The 26,061-nt window shown below is 37.1% G+C and overlaps 1 protein-coding gene across 8 annotated transcripts in view; it reads left to right on the top strand.

The window, feature by feature from the left end:
* The window catches only part of LOC118269554 (cadherin-99C), a 153,697-nt gene extending 132,209 nt beyond the window's left edge, over positions 1 to 21,488 (top strand). For 3 of the 8 annotated variants that reach the window (XM_050706763.1, XM_050706764.1, XM_050706765.1), the window contains 28 exons: positions 2,551 to 2,616; positions 2,810 to 2,988; positions 3,959 to 4,081; positions 4,482 to 4,721; positions 5,118 to 5,267; positions 5,800 to 6,018; positions 6,384 to 6,578; positions 6,922 to 7,059; positions 7,395 to 7,544; positions 8,025 to 8,139; positions 8,874 to 9,076; positions 9,484 to 9,624; positions 10,238 to 10,361; positions 10,834 to 10,994; positions 11,340 to 11,513; positions 11,859 to 12,068; positions 12,530 to 12,778; positions 13,316 to 13,411; positions 13,770 to 13,935; positions 14,726 to 15,021; positions 15,535 to 15,762; positions 16,160 to 16,425; positions 16,974 to 17,189; positions 17,643 to 17,781; positions 18,530 to 18,632; positions 19,024 to 19,121; positions 19,489 to 19,733; positions 20,251 to 21,488. In XM_050706763.1, coding sequence (XP_050562720.1) covers positions 2,551 to 2,616; positions 2,810 to 2,988; positions 3,959 to 4,081; positions 4,482 to 4,721; positions 5,118 to 5,267; positions 5,800 to 6,018; positions 6,384 to 6,578; positions 6,922 to 7,059; positions 7,395 to 7,544; positions 8,025 to 8,139; positions 8,874 to 9,076; positions 9,484 to 9,624; positions 10,238 to 10,361; positions 10,834 to 10,994; positions 11,340 to 11,513; positions 11,859 to 12,068; positions 12,530 to 12,778; positions 13,316 to 13,411; positions 13,770 to 13,935; positions 14,726 to 15,021; positions 15,535 to 15,762; positions 16,160 to 16,425; positions 16,974 to 17,189; positions 17,643 to 17,781; positions 18,530 to 18,632; positions 19,024 to 19,121; positions 19,489 to 19,733; positions 20,251 to 20,359 — 4,799 coding nt within the window. In that variant the 3' untranslated portion in view covers positions 20,360 to 21,488. The remainder of the gene's footprint in view (positions 1 to 2,550; positions 2,617 to 2,809; positions 2,989 to 3,958; positions 4,082 to 4,481; positions 4,722 to 5,117; positions 5,268 to 5,799; positions 6,019 to 6,383; positions 6,579 to 6,921; positions 7,060 to 7,394; positions 7,545 to 8,024; positions 8,140 to 8,873; positions 9,077 to 9,483; positions 9,625 to 10,237; positions 10,362 to 10,833; positions 10,995 to 11,339; positions 11,514 to 11,858; positions 12,069 to 12,529; positions 12,779 to 13,315; positions 13,412 to 13,769; positions 13,936 to 14,725; positions 15,022 to 15,534; positions 15,763 to 16,159; positions 16,426 to 16,973; positions 17,190 to 17,642; positions 17,782 to 18,529; positions 18,633 to 19,023; positions 19,122 to 19,488; positions 19,734 to 20,250) is intronic. The other 5 variants (XM_050706768.1, XM_050706767.1, XM_050706769.1 and 2 more) reach the window with 5 other exon arrangements.
* The last annotated feature ends 4,573 nt before the right edge of the window (positions 21,489 to 26,061 follow it).

Raw genomic sequence — 26,061 nt, 5'->3', positions numbered from 1 at the left:
ATATTGGCATTACTACAGTATCTACAAAGCCATAGAAAGACCAACTCATGAAACTTCCTTCCATTTTTATGCGTCGTACGTAAAACGTAGAATAAACATTGTCAACTAACAAGATCAAATCATTAATCGTGTTTGTCAAACAAATCAATACTCTATTGTAATGTGTTTGTAAATAAATGGATAAATAATTGAATGGATGTAGTAATGAAGTAACGTCATCGCTCGCTTCATTCATACAAATTGTAGGCAGTCGAGCTTGAAAAAAACGTTTTTGTAGTGAATTGTTGAATTGGTAAATGGATGCTTATTTATCTTTGTGATGCCTATGAGTATGTAATATGAATATAGGTAGGTAGATATTGTCATTCATTGTCAAGAATCTGTCGCTAAATTACATAAAAAAATATCAAATTGTTTATTAACACAAAACAGGACACTTCATTAATATAGTATGTAACTAGCCACTTTACTTACTATCAAAAACTTCACATAAAAAGGGCAAAAGTAAAACAAGAAACTTTACAACAATGCTAAAGCATTCCTTACCCAAAAAGACACAAATCCAACTTTAATCAACTCCAAATACGGTTGAAAACGCAACAACCCTAAATAACCAGGGCAAAGTCCAACGCAAGCATGCAACGAAGAAAATGGCGATACAACTTTTCCCGCAACATAACTGTAACATGTTCCAACTAATTTATTTACAACAGACACAGTATTAATTGCCTAAAAGTCTGAACGTACGATTTACAAGAATCCTTAGTACTTGAGAACAAGGTACGGGTAGTATTTTCTAATTGGAACGATTACTTATAAGGAAGGGTTAGTTGCCTTTATAGGGAAACGAAATATATGTGGTTATTAAGATCTTGCTGTAAGTGTGCTAATTAACACTGCGTTTGGTATGTATATTTTAAAGAATAGCCGATGTTTGGTTCGGTCTAATTGATTGGTTCTCATGCTTTAGGTTAGGAATTTTGGCACACATTGGTGTTTTTAATGAAATGTTATGTCATGTACAGTTTTCGGAACAGTGACGTGTGGAAAGGAAAAGTAAGCAATAATTTCTTGAAGAACGTATAGCAAAAAAGTTTTTGATAAGACAGTAGCTGATAGGAAAAAAATAATATAGAAATGAATCATTAATATTAATTTCTATTTCATTCATACATAAATTAGTATGCGTATAAACTAAAGATAGTCAGATAGCATAGGTCCGAGTATCTGTTCGCTGTTCTGAGTTCCACAGTTGAATGAATCATTCTCGAAGAACGCAGAGAATTATTCACAAACTCTGTTATTAACCATAAAAGGGAATAAAACAATTTATAGTCCATACTTTATAGGTTTAAATTAATTAGATACACGTTAGGTATCAAGTTTCTACTAGAAATATTACCTATCACTGTTTGATCCTACCTTTACGAGGCCCTTACTATAACTTACTCATAACTTTTGTTCAAATTAGCTACGGGTTTTAATAGGGTTGCATTTAATTGTATAGTATAAACTAAGAAGTTATCGCGTATTTAACTATTACTATTAATATGAATTCCTTTAAGCAGTTACTGAAGTAGAATATGGGTGGGTTCTATTATAACAGTTATAGTATTGGAATTATTTGATTGCTTACGAGTTCGAAACACATTCTTGCCTATGCAAGGTATAGGTAAATGAATTGGTACTTTCTATAGCTCCATTTTCCGTCACATCTTTGCTTCGCCATTCTGGCAGAAAGCGGGTCGGTGGCCAAACGCAGACTTATCAACATCATCATCATCATCAGCCGAAAGTCGTCCACTGCTGGACAAAGACTTATCAACGCTAAAACAGAAATGCAAACTACTTAAAAACTTGGAATTCTTCAATCCGTGATCTCAAACGCCTATGAACTGCAGTAACCATTATCTCAGAACAATTTAATAGGAAACGAAAGGCGACGTTTGCAAAAGCTTAATTAATTGTTCAAAGGCCTAACGAAGCTAAGGTCTCGTGCACTTGTCGATTCAGTTATTTATTGCAAACTGTTAGTTCCACGAGTATGTACATTCTATCTCTAGATTTGCAAGCTTTGTAGTCCCTTATCTAAATGCATTGTTCGGCTTGCTTAGTGATTAATGTGGGATTAGTGGCTCACGGTTTTATTTTACAATTGCCCTGGGAATTGTGCAAATCTAGGGTCTTAATTTTAATTGGAAATTGTTTGGTTTTATGGTATAAGGCGGTAAACGAGCAGACGGATCACTTGATGGTAAGCAATCGCCGCCGCTTATGGATACCCGAAACATCAGAGGCGTTACAAGTGCGTTGCCGGCCTTTTGGGGGTTAGGAATTTAAGGGTTATTGGGGAATCGGAAATTGGGAAGGGCGGTAATTGGCGTTGTTTCACGTCGGTTTTCTGTGAGGCCCAAAGGTTGTTTGTTTTCATTTGTAAATGTTGGTATGTGTGAAGTTGCATCTGTGGTATAACTATTATATCAAATATAGTATGTTTCGCTTTCGGAGGGAAAATGCACCAATATTTATTAAGTTTTTTTTTCTTCACAGGTCCATGTGAAGTGGAAACGGGCCAGTCTAGCATTATAGTTGATATAGAAGAAAGTAGAGGAGACCGTAAGTACAAATTACACATAAAAATTTATCTAATTTGCAACACCCTTAGATCCAATATCGTTTAAACGCCTTTGACTCAAGTTTAGTAAAGATTATGAAGCAGATTATGAACACTAGAAAATGCACCCTTTACATATATTTTTAAGTCTTAATTTCCCTTAACCGTTTACTTTAATTAAAATTCCTATTACAGAGGTGAACCAAAGCACAGTGCCGGCTGATCTGCCAATAGTCGGCGAACCAGACGTGGACGTGGTATTGTCCACGGTATTCCCCAAGGGACCCACACTCTTCCAGCTTGATGGAAAGCGGTTGCAGCTCCTGCAGCCATTAGATAGGGATGCTGATAATTTGTCGCATATGGTGTTTCAGGTGAGTAGAGGATTGAAGATGTAATGATATGATTTGGTTTTCGAGGAAAGTCAAAGTATTTGACTTTCATTTATTTCAATTAAATAATAAATACTTAGGTACTTTTGAAACGTCAACAAATAAATAAATAAATAAGAGTTTGCTAGTCTGTCCATAAGTGAAGCTTGGTGTTCGTTTCAAATTGTAGCTTCGAATGGAGAAGTACGAACAAGAAACTCCATTCGTTTCTCTTTAGGAATACTTAAAATGTTTCAGAGGAATTGTAAACTGGTACATTGTTAACCGAATAGCAGAGGGTTATTCAAATGGCGTAAAATGTTACGCAATTTCTAAGTAATTAAATATAATTTTGCCAGCCCTGTATACCAGTCACTACGATCTTGGTTGATTATTTTGGAATAAGTCTGACTTTCGGACTCAAGTGCACTAAAGTCTTCTGAGTCAACGAAGCAAAATAAAAGTTGTGTGCTAAGAAAATAATATGATAATTTATTTCGCATTGAATACTAAACAGATAATAAGGTGCGCATAATCTTATTAGATAACTAAATAATACGTGTGGACACGCGAATACTATAAACATCTGCGACTTTAGGTCATCGATTACCTAACAAACAAACAGTTCCCACGTTCGAAATCTCATTGTCAATTCAAGAACCGAATAATTTATCCTTAAGCCATTTTTTATTATTGTTAAATAAATTATCTATCATAGTCATCTTACGATTATTTGTCATACAATTTATAAAGATCTCCAGACAGTCCACAAGTAGCCATTTAACATTTTTTACCAATCAACTTCCAACTTTAGGCTCCCCAATTAGAGTTCAGAATGGACTATGATGAATATCGACCGATTTATTTCTCTGTAACCGAATTATGTCTATTAACATATAGCCTAGAGCTAATGTAGTAGTTATTAATGTATGTGAGAAGTTATTTGGTGTATAATTAATGGATTTGTTTGCAGCTGGTGTGTCAGGTGAAAGCGACGAAGAAGAGACGGACTATACCAGTGATAGTGAGAGTATCGGACATTAATGACAATGCGCCGGTATTCCAAGGAACGCCATATGAGGCTAGTGTCTCTGAGGTAAGATTGTCGTACATGATAACGTTTTACCGGTTTAGGTTTCATTAGTAGGTATCTGTGTATAGGACATAGAAAACAAGACTTCCTGCAGTGTTTGGCCTACTATGTTTAGAAGTAAATTATAGATTACATCATAATTTGACAATCATAATCTCCAAACTAAAGCTTATTAAATTTCTTTTTTTTTCTTCTCTGTGTTTCTCTCTCTCTCTCTCTCTCTCTCTCTCTCTCTCTCTCTCTCTCTTTCGATCAGTCACTGACTATGAGCAAATTGGTTAGGCGCTTTATATAATGCCGAGTGTGCTTTCCAGCGGAAACAGCTACTCATTTAGCTTATTAAAATGGCGATAAGAATATTCCTTGAATGAAATTGTAATCAATTAATTTTTATCCATTTCAGCTTGTACCAATCGGAACAACAATATTCGACGGGATCAAAGCTGTAGACCTCGATGCGGGCGTCAATGGTCTATCAGAGTACTTCATAATACCAGGAGATAATAAAACGTTAGAGGCGGCGAACGCCGTGGACGGGTATGGGAGCTTCGCGATACCTCTGCCTCATCAGGGGCAGGTCACAGTCAACAGGAGCTTAGATTACGAGCGCACGCAGAAGTATCTAGTCACTATCCTTGCTTCTGTAAGTATTTTGTTTGTTTTGAGTACCAGAGTTCTTAGTACGAGTTTACTTTACGTATAAATTGGCACTCTGATTGGCTGATTTATTCGAGCCGGCCAATCAGAGCGCTTTCGTTTCGATTACTTTCAACGTAAATCAAACTCATACTAGGGTGTTTTTTGTTTTAGGCTTTGTATTCTAGAATTTTCGCGATAATTTGTTAGTTAACTGCAAATTCTGAGTTATTGTTTTTACATCATGATTGTTTACATTTTGATAAGATACATTCAAAAGTGAATTAATGGTTCAAGCATTAAAACGTATATAAATTAAAAGAAATATGTACCATGAAGAGAATTCAACAGCGTTTACGAATCCATCCGTTCTAAAACTAAAAAGATGTCTCAAATATTCCAGGATCGTGCCCGTGACACAAAGAAACGTCTGTCCAGCACCACCACGTTAACCGTGACGGTGCAAGATGACGATGACCAGGACCCGTCCTTCATATACAAGGGCTGCACGCTGCATGAAGGAGCTTGCTTCCACCCGGAGTATACTAGCTATGTAAGTAGACTTTGTAATAAACCTTACTGAAGAGATTGTTACCTTGTGAGAGAGTTTGGGTAAAGAGGTTCTGGGCACTAAAAGTTCGTGATTTAAAAGTACGCGTTCACAAAGGCAGATGATAATATAGTAAAAAATGCGTGCACTATTTCTCATATGAAATAAAATGTATTTAATAATTAAAAGTAATTTAATTCGTAAAGTGTTAATTAACTTGGTTATTAAAGATTGACGTTAAGAACGAAATAAAAGACATTTCTTTTTTTTAATTTTTTAGTCTCATCCAATTTCTTCTCCTGTCTTGGGATGAGGTGTGAGAGAGTGTCAGACTCTTATTGTTTAGTCAGTAAAAGTCTGACATTCCCTCTCCTACTCCAACCACGCCATTCCTACTTTTTTTCTTCGAGCCAGAGTCCCGGTAATCCGCTAGGTAGTCTACAGCTCCGGGTCTTAAATTTCATCCTTAAAGAATGTCTTCACATCAAACACTCATAAACTTTACCGCACTATAACTTCAATCTTACTCCATCAGGTAAACAGCGGAGTACTAGCAGGCATCCTTACCATAGAACCGGAGAAAATACAAGCAGTGGACATGGACACGTTGGATGCGAGGATCAAATACACCATCGACAGTGGGGAACCAGACTCTTGGAACACCTACTTCGCTATAGATCCTAACACTGGCGCTGTGAGGCAACTAGTCGCTGTTGACACTTCTATTGCTAAGAAGTTCCAACTAGTGATTAAGGTAAGGATAGTTCTACTTATAATAACTGGTACTTTAAAAATACTGTGGCCTCCGAGCAAATTAAACAGCAACGTCTTTTATCCCCTAAGGGATAGGCAGATGTGCACAATACGGCACTGAATGCCGCTTTGCAATGTATACGCACTTTTCACAATGTGTGTTATAAGTCCCATGTGGTGAGCCTATTGCCATATACTGGGCACAATTCCAGACTCCGTGCTACTATTGAGAAATTTTCGAAAAGCCGAAAAAAGTCCAATAATACTTTGCCCGACCCAGGAATCGAACCCAAGACCCCTTGTCCTTGTCCAAATTAAACAGCCATAATAAAATACTAATTCCATTTACCTTTTGAAATATTACAGGCAGAAGAAGTGACAGAAGCGCGCCGCTTCACGACAGCGAAGCTCACGATCACAGTACGGCCGGTAGACGCCAGCCCACCAGTAGTCAAAGTGTCCTCTGATGAAGGGAAAGTAGAGGAGAACTCCCCTAAGGGCACCAAAGTACTAGATTATGACGGAAAACCGATTAGATTAACTGTTTCGGATCCTGATTTGGTAAGTAGCATCAGTACTTCATGTCTTTGATTGTTGACAAAAAACTGTAGAAGGTACATCCACTAATGTCGGTCTCCAGTGACGTATGTAGTGGTTGCTTACGTTTTAAAAATATTCAATTACAACTCAAACAAATTCAAAGTTAAAATACCCAATCAAGTTTTATTTAACCGTGAATCGATCTAATATGAACTGACATGTGTATATCTCTAATAGTAGTCAAAACATAGTGAAATATTGTTGTAGGTAAATAAAAATTCAAATTAAACTGCTACTTAATCTCTTTGGCTTCATGCATTCATAAATTTGGTTATAGGCTAATAAATATGTTTAATATTCCCAGGGACCCGGAGATCCAGTTCCAAAATACACATTTGAATTGACAACAAACTTTTTCGATATCGACAAAGATGGATATTTAGTTGTCAGTGATGAAAAACTCGACCGAGACCCACCCAATCCAGGCAAATTTAGATTCCAGGTAATATTTGGATTATTTGTACATGCTTTTGTTATGGAATAAGATACACTTAACGTTAATCCTGCAGGTTTAGGCATAAGTCATTGTATCAAATTAATGTTAAAATGTCACATCCACTTTTTCAAAGGGATGTGGCCAACATCTGCACTACATTTAAAGGGTCAGTGAGCCTATCGTTAGACATCACGTTGTCTGATAATGTCACAATCAATTAGAAATCCTAACTTATATGTACTTAAAACCATATCAAACTTTTATCTAAACCAGAATGGGACCCGATAACTTGTACTCAGACCCTTATACAGGATATAAATAAATAAATAATTGATTTCCAGGTTGTCGCCCGGGAAGCGAATGGCGGCGCAGCGTCGGCTCCAACTTCGTTGGCGGTACAATTGTTAGACCAGAATGACAACGCGCCCGTGATACCCAAGACCCAACCAATCATTGTACCCGCTAGCTTGGAACCTACTGAAGTGCATACGGTATGTTGAACATTATATGCCATCTTATTATGTCGCTAGATTTTACTATTCTTAAAAGGATCATGTCGACCGGTGAAGTACAGAATACCACCGTAAAGTGGTAATAGTTTATCACATGATACTCCCACCATTTTCGGGGAGTTCTAGTTTACTACGTTGTATACAATGAATTTGTAGTACCTATCTCTTATTGCATAATTATATGCTTAGGTTTATCATTTAGCGAGATGTAAGCTTTGATGCTATCAAATAGTATTAAAAATCTTTCTTGTCAGTATTATAAATGAGAAAAAATGTGAGGATACTCCGAGATGTCGCGTTCAGCGCTCTGATTGGTTGGTTTATTCGACCCGGCTAATCAGTGCGCCGAACGCTCTCTCGTTTCGATTACTTTAAACGTAAAGCAAACTTATATATAAGGTACAGACTGATGATGATAAGGATATCTTAAATAATCCCTACTCATTTCCATGTCCACAGGTGGAGGCGATAGACATCGATGAGGGTGAGAACGCACGTATAACGTACAGCATATATCACGTGTCTAACAATGGAGGCAACAAGTTCACTATACACCCTAACACCGGAGTTATATGTAAGCACCCTTTTATACTAACGTACAAGATGAATAAGACTTTATTTGTTTAAGGATTGAGTTTATTTTTGTAAGTGAGTAGTGTGTTTTTTGTTTGCACATAGTCCATATTGTGAATACGACTTTGTTTGTTTGAAAATTAAGTTTATTTTTGTATGTACTGTGTTTTATATGTTAGGAGCGACCTGTATTCAGATTCCAGAGGTATTTATTCTACGTGTATTTATGTGCATGACAGATGGTTTGATTTGTATTCTTGAGTGTTACCAAACATAAAAACAATATTTCTTTCTTCCATTAAAAATCTTTACACAACTTATTTTAGCACTTTACACGTGTTTATAACTAAAAACTACGTTTTTTAATTAATCGCAATACAGTGTGTTCATATTATAACTACACCATTTTTATAACATTCAATGTTTTTCAAAAACCTTAGCAATTAGTACATTTTCTATGCAAAAAGAAGGGTTATTCCTTTACCTAAAAAAAACTGCACGAGTGTGATTGTGACCACAGATTAACCTTATGGCATAACTATTCAGTGCCGGCGTAAGGGCCACTGATACCCTGGGCGAAAATATTGTGTCACCCACTTGAGGGAAGTAATATCAAGTGTTAGTTTTATACGAATACCATCGGCGGCGGCATCGGCGCCCCCCAGAATTTGTCGCCCTGGGCCACAACTATTAAAAAAATTCAAACTAACACATATTTTTGTTTTCTCTTTCCAGCCAGCACAGGTCGTTTACAAGCAGGTGAGCAGTACAGTGTAACTGTACGTGCGACTGACGCAAAGGGCCTCAGTTCCCAAGGTATTGTGGAACTCTCTGTAGCGCCTGGCCCCAATACAAGACCACCGCAGTTCTCGTCGCGGGATTACTACGCCCCCGTCTCTGAAGGCGCTGCTATCAATTCTACTGTTACTACTGTTACTGTGAGTGGTTTTTTATTCATAAAAATCTATACTAATATGTAAAGCTGAAGAGTTTTAAGATGAGTTTTTTGTTGGTTTGTAATTGGACGAGCTTTTCTCTGGGACTTGTCCGATTTGAATAATTATTTTTGTGTTGGATAGTGCATTAATCGAGGAACGATACAGGTTATAAAACATTACACTTATGAACATTAACACTATAAGTGGCCACTGCTGAACAAAGGCCTCCTGTTACTCATAAGAGTGATTTGAACATTAATCACCATGCTTCCCCAATGCAAGTTGATTTTACCTATCCAATGTGTATTCTATCTATAACCTTTTAGTTTCATTCGTTTAATCGAAAGTTTAAAAAATTACAAGGTTTTGAACATTTTAATCACAGCAACTCTTATTGTTACTTCCAGGCCAAAGATCCAGAAAACGAGCCAGTGACGTATTCCATAGCATCAGGCAATGACCTCCGGCAGTTTGCTATCGGTTCCACGACAGGCATCATCACCGTCATCAGGAGCCTTGATAGAGAAGTGCTGACTAGATATCAACTGGTAAGTTTATCTTTTATACATTTTCAAATATTATATAATAAGTATTTAGTGAATAAACTAAAAATAATGGTATACTTACGTAAATATACTGAGAAAAGCGAGAAAATAGAGGCTGCGTGTCGTTGATGCGTCTGCGCACGCTACTCATGTTGAAGAGTCCCTCTGTGACTCGAAACTAGTAAAGCTTGTCTCAGTATATTTATGAGTTAATTTAATATTTATATCAGAAAAAAAATGTCTAAAAAAATTGTGTACTCTTCCCACGGATGCCATAAGGGCCGACTCCTTAGTCGACGATTATACATTTTACAGAGATAAAGCAGCAGAGTTTTTGAATAAACCTGAACGTTTTAAACGATAATCTCCAACCTCCTTGCCAATTCGTACTAGAGTTTTTCGACACTTCTTCTTGCACTACAAAAACTACTAACATCACATTACTTTGATGAGATGTGTAGTTTTTCATGAGTTCGTTAGTTCACTAGTTACTATGTAAAGGCTTTTCCACCAGAAAAAGCCAGCTAGTGTTAATCAAGCTAGTGTTAATTAACGGTGACCGACGATCATAAGCCTTATGACACACAACATAAAGCATATTTTCACAATTTTTCAGATGGTAAGAGCAGAAGATCCAGGCAGGCTGTCGAGCACAGCGACTGTGAACATCAAGGTCACTGATATCAACGACAACAACCCCAAGTTCGACGAGGATTCTTACTTGTTCCATGTTAAAGAAGGTAAGCATATCTTTTTAATAATATACTTATAATAATAATTGGTACTTTTGTCTAGTTGTGTTAAAATATGTTTACGACTAAAGGCAAACGTGACAAACACATAATAGGCAAATGTACGGTGGGCTGCGTCGCCCCGCCGCGATGCCTTGTAATCACTTTCCGTAGAATCAAAAAGAAATGAAACAAAATATTTGATAATAAATAAACCCGACCTTTGCTAGTATAATATCTCATCTGATGGTGAAGAATTTTTTTATGATATAAGCCGATAAACGATTATATACATCATCTGATTGTAAGCAATCGCCGTCGCCCATGAGCACCCGAAGTACCAGAGGCGTTACAAGTTCGTTGCCTTTTGGGAGTTAGGAATTTAAGGGTTATTTGTTAAAAATTAGCATTTGTTACTGTACTAATCAAAACCGATTGTTCAATTTTCGTAACTAATAAAAATGATAAATATTTCCTCCAGGCGCAGCCAACGAATTTGTAGGCTACGTTCACGCCACGGATATAGATGAAGGAGTGAACGCCATGGTCAGTTACAGCATACCAACTCATCTACCGTTCAGCATCGACAATGGAACCGGAATGATCAGTACTAAAACTGAACTGGACTATGAAACTACTAAGGTAAGTTTTTTTATAGTATGAAAGTATTTTCAAGTGTGGGAGAGCCATGCTTCGGCACTAATGGGCCGGCTCGACCGGAGTGATACCAGGGCCTCACAGAAAACCGACGTGAAACTAACATGTAGGTCGTTTCGTTGTGTGAGTGAGGTTACCAAAGGCCCCAGACTTTTAAATTGTATTATTTTTCGCATCTGCTAATCGTTGTTAAATTATATCAAAACCTCTTATGTCGAGATTACCAATATTTCAATATTGTACTAGTTCTCAGCTGTTGATGATGAAATATTTACCTTAACGACATTAATATAGAGTCTAAAATCATTTAAAAATGAAATGTTTTTCCAGGAATATGCCTTCGTAGTAACAGCCATGGACGGAGCGATAGACAAACGCCTTGGAACCGCGTCAGTGACTGTACAAGTGACAGATGTACCTGACGAGCCACCAGTGTTCAAGAAACTGTTATACTCTGTACATGTACCCGAAAATGCTGCTAATTACCCGGTTATTAAGGTTGAGGTTAGTGTGGCAAGATTTTGATTTAATTTATGCCGAATTTTTGTTCTAATTTTTGCCTTCATATGTCACCTTTTTACGTAAAATCTTTTAAAATTGTGAAAGAATGTAGTTTATTGCTTACTGAATAAAGTTTAGTTTCTACTGTATCATTTATCAATGTACATTATTTAAAACAAAACTCACACAAATTTCCATAACAAACCTTATTTTCTACCCAAGATTGTTCAATTTTCAATGTCTTAACACCTTTCTTAATAAATTTTTCCCAAAACAAACCTTATTTTCTACACAACATAGTCCAGTTTTCACTGTCTCAACCTAACACCTTTCTTAATAAATTTGTAGGCTGAAGATCCAGACACTGTACCAGAAATAACATACACAATTTTAATGGGAGACAACGAACTGTTCACAATAGACCGTAAAACTGGTATGATAAGGACTGCCAAACCATTGGACAGAGAGATAACTGCTAGACATCAGCTCATAGTGGGCACTGAAGAAAATGGCGATGAACAGCCTGGCTCTACTACTACCGTTGAAATCTTCGTTGATGTGAGTATAATAATTCTGTTTTTATAGGGGACAGGTTGAAGTGTACTTGTCTTGTAGTTTATTTATTACTTGTTAAAAACTAAAATATTGCTGTTTCGAATTGATAATTACGGAATAGCCTACCTGACCAATGAATGGAATTGTAAATGGCTTCTCCACTGTTACACTTGTTACATTTACTAAATGTAATGTAACACCTACTTATTAAATGTTACCTAAAACTACCAAATTAAATAAACTATTAAAAGATGAAAATATTAAATCAATGTAACGAAAAGTCCAATACCTTAACGGGCCTTAACTGACTTGGGAAATCGATCTCATTTTAAGTGAAGTAAATAGAAAGGAATATAGAGGTGCTCTTACGATGGCGTTAGTTCTGAATTAAACCCAATAACAACCCGAAAACGTACAAAATACTTTAAAAACCACATTTTATAATTACTAATATTGTTTTACAGGACAAAAACGACAACGCCCCAATATTCACCTCCGTAGTACGTCCAGTTACAATCGAAGATTCTTCATCAATCGGCAGTCTAGTTCAGACGGTAGTGGCGATGGACAGTGACGCCACGCCTCCGAACAATAGAATCCGGTACAAACTGGTTGGGAGAGGCAAAGCTTCCATTTACTTCCACGTCGAACCTGATACAGGCGCCGTGAGGGTTCGAGATGATTTGAGGAAGGAGGCTGATAGTGAATATACTGTGAGTATTATTACTTTACTGACTGTCTCGTTGGTCGAATGGCCGCAAATGCGACTGCCGGACAAGAGATCGCGGGTTCCATTCCCAGATCGGGAAAAGCATTACCGGACATTTTTCAGTTTTTAATTTTTTTTTCTATCTGGAATTGTGTCCAGTATATGGCAATAGGCTCTTGCCCCTTTTTTATTGTAAAGTGTTTAAAACGCGAAATTAGTTCTTATATGTGTGCTGAAACTTTGGGTTGACGTGTACTACGAGATCCCGGAGCTGCGGACTGCCTAGCGAGGCTTCGGCTCGAAAAGCAGGTGTAGGAATGGGGTGGTTTTTAGTCAGTAAGAGACTTACACTCCTTCTCACCTTGCCCAATGCGGGAAAAGTGATTGGATGATTTTACTTCCTTTTAAAAAAATACCCCGAGACCACGAGGCCGGTACATTTCCCGGAGTACTTGAGGAGTTCATATTAAAGTTCCTTTTGTCTTAAGTTGACGAATCCTTGGTACCCTGAATATTTTAATGTATAAACTTTATTTTCTAGGTGGAAGTGCAAGCATACGACCAAGGTGATCCGGTGATGTCTTCGGTTTCTAGTCTAACGGTCTACGTCAGTCACTCTGCTACCGTGCCACCAGATGTAAGTTCTCATTGAATCTACACTCGCTAAATCCAGATACACATTTCAATCCATTCCATAGAATAGAAAAAAATACTTCTAGCACCAACAAATCCCCGGCTTTATTTCTAAAAATACTTTAAATCCAATCTTTCTAAGCGCTTTTCTTTTAAGACAGACACCTCAGCCTGTTTTGTAACTCGATTAAAAATTCTTGAACTAAGCATTTAGTTAATTCTTAAGCCAAGTAATGTAAAGATTATTCACTTCCATTTATTCAAATTAATAACTGATATTCTCTCTCTCTCTCTTTCTCTCTCTCTCTCTCTCTCTCTCTCACATTCTCTTTCTCTTTCTTAATCTCATATTTCATTCACAGGTCGGCCTCGGTTTCGCAGACACAGTATACACGGAACACGTGGCAGAAAATTCTCCAAACGGCACCCTAGTCAGGATCCTTCCTCTACTGAACAAACGCGAACATTCCCCCGACACCCCTCTCAAGTGTCGACTCACTGAGTCGTCGCAGAAAGGTAAGGTGGAAGGTACGCTAAATGAAGATTATTATGACCATGTTTTATTACTGTTGTCTCTTTCTGGTTTATGATACTTCTGTAACAAAAATCTTTAATATTTCTCTTTTTTTGTGTTGGTTGTTGCTAACATTTTTAACTACATATTTCATTTTGGTATACGTGTCTTCATGTTGTACATACTTATACTAATAAAAAAAAAATACATTAAATCGTGGTCTAGAGTAAAGCCTCGTCTACACTAGGAATATTTGTCGAGTTACATATGTCCCCAGAGACATCGGGCGATGTCGGGCGACGTCGGACGACATCGCCGCGACATTGTTAAAACTGTTCCTTGTCGCACAGACACATGTCGCTTGACAAATGTTCCTAATGGAGACGAGGCTTTAAGCCTTAAGTAAAGACGATCATAAAATGAATGTATAGTAATGAGACTGACTGCATAATAGCAACATGTGACCAAAATGATTACACAGATATAACTAACTATTCAGACATTAACATGTACATAATATCTTCATATAGAAACCTTCTATGTCATCTGTTAACTCTTTCATACCTGGTAATCAAATCCTATACTATTATACAAAAGCTGAAGAGTTTGTCTGTTTGTATGAACGCGCTAATCTCCGGATCTACTGGTCCGAATTTAATCATTCTTTTTGTGTTGGATAGTCCATTTATCGAGGAAGGTTATGGGCTATAAAACATCACGCTATGATGTTTAGGAGCCGAGCAGAGAGGGTGAAGTCGCCTGGAAGTAACTAGTGCTAAAATATACTTTCTTTTCCTTCAACAGGAGTATTCTACGTAAAACTAACAGAAGATCGAGACTGCGCAATCTACCTCAACACAAGTTCCTTAGACTTCGAGACTCTTGCTGAGTATTCTTTAGAAGTCCAACTAGAATCTATACAGGGTCTAATAAACCCGGAGAGTAGTAAAGCAACGATCAAAGTCCATGTAACTGATGCGAATGACAACGAGCCTGTATTTGTGTTCCCTGAACAGAGTACTATAACTACGGCGAAAGGAAAGTACTATGCGATTGTGACGAAAGACATGTTGCTTGGTACCCGGTTTTTGCAAATTAAGGTGAGTTTTCTTTAAGTTTTTATAAGCTAGTTATGTTACCGGGGTTCCGGCTCGAAAAGCAGGAGTTGTGTTTTTTGTCAGTAAGAGCCTGATGAGATCCCTCTCGCCTCACCCAAGGCGGGAGAATACATTGGATGATTTTCGCTCCTCAAAAAAAAGGAAATGAAATATATAATTAATATCGTTCTTAACGTAAATTTTTAATGACCGAGTGAATTAATCACTCTCACATTAATTGCCCAAACCATTAACTGTCTAGTTGGAAACAGTTCTTTAGTTCACTCTCACGTGTGTTAGTTATCACAATACCGCATTACGAATGTTTTGTAGTTTTATTACAAAGAAAGTGTTTCGAAATGCTATTAGTCTTTATTTATCTAAAGGTTTTTGTACTTGTTTTAATTTTATCAGATTCTATAGATATAAGGTGATTTTATATCCAACACGTTTATAGACATTGCCGTTTCAAAATATTGACAAAAGTATTTAAATTAACGTTTACTCTAATTCCAGGCAAAAGACAAAGACAGTGGGGATTTCGGCAAGATAGTTTACCACAAGAACTCATGGACGAAAGCTGCAGAAGAGTACTTCAGTTTGGACGAGGATACCGGAGAAATTAGCAATATAAAGACCTTTGAGAATGTTCCTAAGGATGTACTGCCTTTCAAGTTCAGTGTGACGGCACGGGACAACCCTAATTCGGAACAGGATTATAAAATTGCTAGGGTCTCTGTTGTGGTGAGTAAATTGATTTTATGGAATAATAGAACATTGATTTGTTAGTTTTAGAAGTGCTATTAATACTCTGATATACGATAATTGCTAAAATAATTTTTAATTTTTGAAGAGGTAAATACCTCTTCGACTTATAACTATTTTATAGTAAAACGATCTTTGTGTATAAATATCACTTAAAATACAAAGTAGATGTAAATAGCAACTCTCTGTCAGTTAACTTAAGGATTATTTTTTCTTGAGACTGCTTACCTTATTTTATTCCCCAGTGAAACTAGGTTTGACTTAATATTACTATTACAAACTGCATAACCGCACATCCCGCAAAAGGCCGACACTACAATGTAACAATCTTATCGTGATAGTTTGACATATAAACCGTATTTATCCCTCTTTCCAGATAAACCTTTTACAACCAGATAACCAATTAATAGTAGAAGTAGCGGACCAGAACGCTGATGCTATGCGTCGCAAATCCCGAAGCTTGCTGACTGCTATTGAAGAGAAGACTGGTTTAGTTGCCGGTCTAGAGAAACTGACTGCCAGACACTATTTAGGAGAGAATGGAACCTTAGAGAGTGATCCAAAAGGAACTGATGTGTGGTTCTATTTATTGGATCCTGTTTCTGGAGAGATTTTGACCAGAGAATCAAAGCCGGTGAAGAAGTAAGTTGCTTTTTCTGTTTGATTATTTCTAAAGTATGTTGTGTTTAGATGTATAGTGTGGAAGAGCCATGCTTCGGCTCGAACGGGTCGGCTTGATCGCAGCGATACCACGGTCTTACAGAAAACCGACGACGTGAAACAATGCCTGTGGTGTGTTTTGTTGTGTGTGTTAAGGTTACCGGAGGCCCAATTACCCTCTTTCGCTTCCCTTGTGAACAGATCTTCGTAAATACAGTTACACGGTGAAACACAACGCTTTGTTTGTTTTATGCAAGTTTTCTACCCGTGGTATAAAATACTATGGTTGAGCCTGACACGAACCTATTTCAACCAAGATCGGTTCATAATTTCAGCAGTTAAGATCGGTCTAGTATCAACTTTTTTATCGATGTGGTAAACATGCATGCTGAAATTTGTATGGGAAAACGAACGACTAGAGCCACATTAACACATTTTACGTTAGCGGAGGATTTGCCTTCAACAGTTTTCTATTGGCAGTCAAAGATTTAATAAACGTCAAGATAACAAACCACCATTTTTCGTTCCAGGGCGGTAGAGGAGGGCATGCACAAGGCGGTGGCGGCGCGGCTGCAGACGGCGGTGTCTGGCCCGCGCGGGCCGCTGTGGGCCGTGGAGGCGCGGCGGCCGCAGGTGGCGGCGGCGCCGCTGGCCACGGCGCTGCCCGCCGCGCTCATCGCGCTCGCCGCCGTCGTACTCGTCGCCGCCATCGCCGCCACCATCTATATCTGCGCTTCTTGGAATAGGTCAGTGTCACTTATAATGTTTACTAGTTTTTGGGTCTTTTTGTAATTAAAAAAAACATAAAATGACACTTATGTCGTCTATTGACCACACCTAATCTATACGTCTTTAGACTGTTACGGTATTTTAAATACAAGGTAAAATTGAGGGTTTTTTTATCGTGGGTTCGTTTACAAACACAAATTGTGAGACTGTCAATCTAAACGTCACTGCACTAAATATACAATTAAACTTAGGGTCGGTTCATATCTGACGTAAAATACGTCGAGCGTATCATCGGTCGTATTGACGTATCATCGGTTGAACGTGAACGGTCAATTAATTTCTTCTATACATTTGTCTGTTCTGGTGTTACATGACCGATATGATACGCGACGAATGTTCCGTCAGATATGAATCGACCCTTAAACATATGCTAAAAGATTCTACCACTTAAAAAAAAAATTCCTTCACAGATACAAAAAGCACAAAGAACAAGCGATACAGCAATACGGCACGCTAAGTATGTCGATGCCAACGCCGCGGCCGGCGTCGGGCTACGAGTCCAGCGAGGACGAGCCCGCGCCGCGGTATGAGACACAGGTAAATAAACGAGTATGTATTGTGTCATCTCATTACATTCGCATGGTATTTTGTATCGCTTCTGCATGCGATGTCAACATGTAAGTGGTTTCCTTTTGAACTTTGCATAGTTTTTATCATTTAATAAACTGTATTAGTTATCGAGTTGTAGCATGCATGACTCCGGAGCTGAGGACTACCTAGAAAGTTACTGGGGCTCGAAAAGCAGGAGTAGGAGCGGGGTGGTTTTTAGTCAGTACGTGTCTGACACTCTCTCTCCCTCGCCCAAGGTGGGAGAAGTGATTGGATGATTTTCCCTCGTCAAAAAAAGCATGCATGACTGCCAAGCAGAAGCTTCTGTTTTGAATCTTCGCTAGAAAAATAAATTATAGGGTTTATTTTGATATGAAATAGAAATCCATTCAAAAACCATTATTTCGATAGAATACGAAAATAAAATCAGATAAGTAGAGGTTTTAGTACCTTAGTGTGTATGAGTTTGCTTTTGATTAGCCGGCTCGAATAAACCAACTTATCAGAGCGTACTTCTAGTGATACAGTAAATGATAAAAAATCTTCCAAAATAAGTGTAGTACTTTTATCGCATACATCATACTCTAGTCTTGCATTATCAAACTTGAATAGTTTTCACAATTTCTTCTTTCTTTCATTTGAAAATCATAAAGTCTTATAAAAAATCGCTAAATTAGAAACTCATTTTATTCATTTAATTCTTCAAAAAATTTACAAGATATTTCTAACTATATTTTTCTGTTTATAGGTTCTAAACATGGCGGTAGACGATGCTGACTTGCAATTGGATTTCAGTCCAAACAACCATGCATTCAACATACATAGTGTGCAGTATATGACCAAAGAAAATGGTAAGTTTACTTTAGCAGTCCTGTAAAATACTTCATTTAAATTCTGTAGCTGTTGGGTAGATAAATATAGATTTTTAACTCTATCGCCTTTGCAATAAGGTTAAAAATAAATTGCAAAGCGTTAGGTATTGAAAATCTACATGGTGCTCGGAAGTCGATGCAAAGCCATACTACCCCTATTCATATTGGTATTAGCACCATTGGCTTTACACTGACCTTTGAAATACCCTGTATCTTATTATTACTTGCCCTGTACATTGTTTAAAAAACTTTAGTATTTTGATTTTTTATTTTATTAATACCTAAAATTAAAATACGTATTCGTATCTTCATCGCTGAAACAGTATAAGGCTCATTTGTTAATACTTAACTTTATTTGTGTCTCTTTCAGGTGAACGTAGTCCCACGCTCTCGGAGACAGCGACAACTGCGCGCGCATCCAGTGTGAACGAGAACGGGGGAACTCTGAACAACATGCATAGCAATCAGGTGAGATTATATCAAATCAAGTATTAAATCCGCTATCCTACGTCATATAGAGAAGTATAAATATAAAAATATATTATGTTGTCAAAGTTTAGGATAGAAAAAGTATATAAAACCACTAATAAAAGTCGCCGGAGGCCGCTGGATGCTGTTTTCTTCCAACCGGACTTCTAGATAGTTGACAGGTCTATGTTCAGCATTGCGTCTGGCGAGTGATATGATGATAAATTAAACTGCTTCTTTGTCATCACTCTCTAACTTGGCAGTGTAGTAATCATCGTGTTAGAATTCTGAACAATTCGTAGCCGTCTTTCCTGCTGTCGCTTTTTATTTCTTAGCCAACTGTGACTAATACATTTTAATATTGTAGGTGTTCGAGCCGATAGCGAACAACTCAGCTTTAAGCCGTAACACGCAAACGTTAAACCGTCGCGCGGCGACCGCGCCGCACCCGCTGAACAACGCTCTCGGCACGTTGCCGCGCGTCAACAATAACCATCCCCCCACCGGCCTACTGGCCACTACTCTAGGACGGAAGATCAATGGTGGGAATAACCATAAGAAGAAAGCTACGCAGCCTATAATGGCGTACGATGAGATACCTGGCTTGCAAAGGTTTGTTGTGTGCTTTTCTATACGTTTTGATTTCTTAATGCTTTGGTTCTTATGGAAGATGTTCTAAAACAGCGACACACCTGTCCCGTAAAATGTACGTAATGTCGATCTTTAAGCCAATGTCAAGTGTGAGAGTTATGAGGCATGGTCTCCGGGGTTCCGGCTCGAAATGCAGGAGTAGGAACGGGGTGGTTTTTAGTCTGTAAGAGTCTGACACTTCTCGCCTCGCCCAAGGGTTAGAAGTCATCATTGTCATTGTGAAAATTGTCTCTCTCGAGAGATTTCTTTGTTTAAGCCGTAGTTGTATTCTAGCTGATGATAATATAATATTGTCGTACCATTCCTGTCCTTTTATGTGTTTCTTTTCTAACCTTCTGTTTTGATATCACTACAACATTTTTTATTCAGTCATACTATTGATGTCGTTCGTTGCAGTAGTTATCAACTTGTTACTTAGTCTTACTTTTACCAACTGACCTTTGTATTAAAGCCTATGAACTGCTAATCGTAATAATAGATTCTTTTATTCCAGGGCATCAGACAACGATAATGTGACGTTCGGTAAGCGAAACTTTACCGGCTACAACTACGACCAGTCGCCAGTTGAAACCACCACGGAATTATAAACCTTAACTCGAAAGGCATAGTGATAATATTTCCTTTTTTCAAAGTGTTAACAAACTGAATGACAATAAAGTGACCTTATAAAGTGAAAGTGGATACCGTCCGAAAAAAAAATGAATGTTTTTTTTTTAATGTGTAACGTTTGTGTTCAACGAATATAAATAATTATCTTCACGTTAAAAATACGACTGAACTCTCAAATAATATAATAAAAGTTTATAATGTGAATAACGAATTTTTAGATAATTATATTTTTGTACTTAATTAAATGATAATTGTAATTTCTTAGCCAAGGCTAGTCCCTGTTTTTATGAACAAAATGTGCATAATAAATATGTAAATATGGCATTACATGGTGATGTATATTTTAAGGTACCTGATCTGTAAATGCAGGTACAAAAACCTTCTATTACTTAACTATTTTTGTAAATCTATTTTTACGCGTCTCTGGCAGAGTGCCATCTTTACTCTCAAACAATTTTGTACGTAAATTTTACCGTTTATATTGGAACCAATGTTTGTTCTGTTACTTTTGTAAAGAAAAACTGACTGCCTTATGAGAACAAACGTTGGATCCAATGTTGGCGCCAGATTTTTTTTAATTAGATGTAACTTTTATTTGAAGTTTTAAAATTTCATTCTTAAGAACAAATCTTTCTACTTCTTTACATATTCTTTACGAATTTTGTGCCAGTTACTGTTAAAAAGTTATTATAAGGTTTTACTATGTCTTTACTTGCGCCTGACTAGTCGCTGGAACGCGAACTTTCTCTTATTTGTTTTTAATAAGAAAAGGAACATTTTTAATCCATGAATGTGCATTGGGCGGCGTAGAGAATAAAAAATAAAATAAAGTTAGCATAATGAATTAAAATGCTCAGTTTTTTTTATATGATTATTTTTTTTATTAATTTTTGAATCTGGCTTGTTTATGTGATTTGTGCCAAACCGATACTAACCAATTTTTATTTATTCCGTATTGGAGAATAAAATGTTACCTAATTTAGTGTCACTTGTATATCTTGTAAAATAATGAAATGTTTATTTTGATTGTGAAAGAATAAATTGTATCATAATTTTTGTGGTAAAATTGTTAATATAATATTTGAAATAAATTAATTTTTATTATCATATTATTGTTTGTCTTTAAACTCTCACTTCATTTACCTACTGGTTTTCAACTAAACTACTGTTCTTAAAGTTGTAATGAAGAACATACATCTAGACACACGGCAGTGTGTCCGCCAAGTTCGAGCAAAAAAACCGACACACCGGCCGTGGGTTATATTAAACGAACCATTTCGGGCCAAGTTCGACCCACCTATAACTCAAAATCTATTTTATCTACGCATATGAAATTTCTAGTATCTATCGAGATCTACTTATTTATCTAAAATACAAAATTTCATTAATGTACCTATTGTAGATCTTGAGATATTGACGTCAGAAAATCGCAATTTTTACTATACACTCACTGACTGACTCACTCACTCATCAAAAAACTAGACCACTTCCAATAGTCGTATTGACTTGAAATTTGGCATGGAGGTAGGTCTTTAGGTCAATGTACACCAAATTACAGCACGTAATGCCACTGTAGAATGTCCACGCAATTTTGCACGATTTTTGTTATAAGTCCCATGACATGTGTTCTGTTGGGGTGAACCTATTGCCATATACAGGGCACAATTCCAGACTCCGCGCTACTGAGAAGTCTAGTAATAGTTTGAAATAAATACCTATCAAACGTAATAATTTTCATACCAAATCTCCATTACATCGAGATTACAAGAAACTGAATTTACGTATCAACTAAATTAGTATCTTCCTTAAAATACCTTGAGAATTCTCAATAAAATATCAGTAGCCACCTTAATTGCTAAGTAAAAGGTTCGGAAAGGGTCACTGAGGGCAGCAACCCCTTTAAACAATTCTAAATGGCCGTCTCAAATTGAATTTTAATGATCGAAACGAATCCTCTTTTGGATCTCATGTCTGTTATGTAATTGTACGTAGATTGGTTGAAACTGTTTTCTTTTAAATGGCATTGAAATGAAAGATCTTGATAGGCATTGATTTCCTTAATATAAATTAGGTAGTAGTTATATTTTGTTTGTAAGTTTTGTTGCATTGTTTAAGGCAACCGCTGGTGGTAAGGTATGGCTGTTCTATAAAAATATACGGCTAACGAGCAAAAGGTAATCCTCATGGTAAGCAATAGGGTCCGCCCATGGACAACCGCAACACTAGAAGAGTTACAAGCGCGTTGCCGTCCCTTTATAGGTAGGTAGGTATATGTCATTTGAGGATGGGGGTAATCAGAGAAATAGCTAATTATATCCTTATTTAATGAATCAGACACAACCAAAAAACATTAAGAAAAGACAAAAAAAAAAGATTTTACAACAACAGTAAAAAAAATGTAAGGCCACTTACAATAATGAAGTTCCCTCGTCACATTTTCTGAGGACATTGTACCTACAAGTTGAACAAGCAATGAAACTCTGCTCAAAGCAATGGCTACAAGTGTCTCGACATTCAGCGTTTGACGATCCATCAAACTGTGACGCTGGTGGATTGTAAATGAGATATAAAAGTGTCCCCCCCCTCACCACTTACTCGTACATTTTTCTTGCAATAAAATTATAGGTATAAGGGGTTTACCTACTCGTTTTTTTTGTTTTTTTTTTATGTTGTGAATTTGTAAGCTTGTTTGTAAGGAATGCATTAAGTACCTACATGTAGTGAATTACTAAAAATTGTGGAAAGGGTTTTAACTATTCACACCAGATTTCTTATACAATATACGATTTATTTGCATGAAACATTACTGTGGAAAGAGTTTTTAACCATTCACTACCAGAATTATTCTACAATATAAGATTTATTTGCATGAACCCATACTTCCACAAATGCTTAAATTTAAACTGAGCAGTCGTTGGCGTATTTCCGAACCAATATGATCTTCAAACCTTCAAGAAAAGAGCGCATTCAAGCACTGCACAACTGTATAGTTGAAAAGAAAACTTCCAGTGTAATTTTCGCTTTGGAGTTCTAATAGGTACAAATATTTATACAAGATTTGAGTTCACACAATAAAAATTAAATAACAACATCGAAAACAGTCCACTTGTTATTAAATTGCCTAACATTACATCTTGAACCCTTCACAGACTCACAGTACAAACCAAAATATTTCTCGAGTACGTACACTACGTACTGTGTATTTCGTCGAGCAATCTCGCAAGCGTACATTTTTAAATTTAATATCTCTTTGTACCGTGGTCCCCAGTGAATATGACCGTCGTACGGAATTACTGAAATGTCGAATAATATAAAATTCACTCGTAATGGCTTGTTTCGTAACTTTCGTACTGCTGTACCTGACCTACTCAAGTACTCATATTTTGGAAGATCTTTGCTCTTCGCCGACTTTAGTAAGATAGCTGCAATTTTATAACTGTGAGTCGTTCTGTCATTTTTTATGCTTCATAAAGATTTTTGTAACGTATCTCGTAGAGTCGGAAAAAATGAGTAAAATATATAAGGGGATTATACCGTTAACCGACGACCTGACACTTTAAACGCCACGGGGGTCACCGGTGACCGACGTTAGCGGAGGATTTGCCTTCATCAGTTTTCTATTGGCAGTCAAAGACTTAAGATCACAGGGAGCCACTGGATGCAGGTCGCTTCCATCCGGCCTATCTGGAAGTTATTGGGGTAGACCTATGTTTAGCAGTAGACGTCTTGTGGCTGATATGATGATGAGGATGAGGATGATGAAGACACCGTTAATAGTTAAATAAAATATTAAACATAAAATTGTATTAAGTTTAAGTTGTACCTAATAGGCTGCATAACTAGTACCTGTAGATACTCCTGATGTCCGCCTATGCTAAACACAGATCGCATATTATATCTACTCGACCAAAAAACCAGCGTTTGCTTTACGTTGACCGAAAACGAAACGAGAACGCTTAACGAGGGCGCTCTAATTGGCCGGTGCGAAAGAAACAACCAATCAGAGCGCCGAACGCGCTCTCGTTTCGATCTCGATAAACGTAAAACAAACTCGTACTAAACCCTCTGATTAGTTAATCAAACCTAATTTTTACAAACATACACTAAACACATCACGTACCATATCACCATTCCTCTTGCTTTATAGACGAGTGTACATAATATAATTACTTATAGAAAGGTTAATATACGAACTTGACCCATAAACCATTGCAGAGGTAACAGCCTCCCAGACGGACATCACTCGCAAATTAATGTTTCTGAAATTAGTTTCAGTTTGATGTTCCCATTCTCAGTAACTAGAGGCTCTTGAGACACGGCCTTCCTTGTAAAGGTGGTTTTACAATGAAATGTCTTAAGGTAAGGTAATAGTTAACTTACCTTTAAGGATTTTTGTTTGTTATAAGCCGGTAATCTAGATCACGGATCACCCGATGGCAAGCAATCGTCGTCGTCCATGGACACACCAGGGGCTCTACCAAGTGCGTTGCCGACCTTTCGTGGGGGCTAGGAATTTAAGGAATCGGGGATTGGGAAGGGGAGTAATCGGGGCTACCGTAACCTCACTCACACAACAAAACGCAAACGTTGTTTCACGTCGGTTTTCCGTAAGGAATCCAGATTTTCGAGATGTACCTAGTTTCTCAAAACGACCCCTGAATGCACATTAAAAATCACATACTCATGTGATTTTTAAGCTAAGAAAAACTAACTTATGTACATAGCAACAGTGAAAACGGCCCTAAGACCCTCAGTGTAACACTGACTTTAAGATGTGAGCAGTCTGTTAATGCCTTATGACCGGGCGATCGTAACGTGCATACTAATGTTCTTGATGACTTATGGGAACATGTGAAGGTAAAGGAAGATGTCTCATTTCAATTACTGTACGTGGACTAAAGGTCTTATTGATTTACTGGTTCAATATTAGGTTCGTTTTGTTTGTACCTAAATGGAAATACCTACTGAGACCTGACCTGTGAGTGATAATTGAGGCTGTTTATGTTTTTCTGTAATAAGATTAGGTGGTGTATTATATTGTTATTATGTCTATTGATTACGCAAGAATATTTTATTGGAATAAAACGAAGATTGTCATTGTCAAACTGGTCTATTTAATGAATTGGGTAGTTTTAAGTAAAACTCAATACTTACTTGAATATTTAAAAACAACGTATTCGAATAAGACCGTTACAACTTACATCTCTTGTCGCGGTAAAATTTACTTATCTGTCACATTTGACAGCTGACAGCGTCAACATGACAGCTAGTGCTGTCAATAACACAGATTAAACTAGTGACGTTAATTTAGTTGATTTTTGTCATCTAACAGTAGCTTCAATACAGAACCGACATACATTTTATTAACGTCTTTTTGATTTTGAAATATTTCTTAATTTGCGTACCAAATCTTAGAACAAAGGACAAGATCCTTAGAATAAAAGGCTGTGGAATCGAAAATAAAACTTTTTGTTCCTCGCATTAGCAACCGCTCGACCCTTAGGTAACAAAACAAGAACTCACCTTAGTAAATAAGTACATATAAGCAGATTGTAGGAAAACTGTACATATAGAAGTAACTGGACGATACCTTTCGTCGGCTAACGCCTAAAAGCTTCGTCGGCTTTCATTATAAAACTAAAAGCCTTTTCATATGTGTTCCTGTTTACCTATTTATACC

The sequence above is a fragment of the Spodoptera frugiperda genome, chromosome 30 (assembly GCF_023101765.2).
Source record: "Spodoptera frugiperda isolate SF20-4 chromosome 30, AGI-APGP_CSIRO_Sfru_2.0, whole genome shotgun sequence".
In the NCBI taxonomy this organism is placed as follows: Eukaryota; Metazoa; Arthropoda; class Insecta; order Lepidoptera; family Noctuidae; genus Spodoptera; species Spodoptera frugiperda.
Note: the sequence above shows the minus strand (reverse complement) of the source record. Positions and strands in the feature narration are given on the sequence as shown.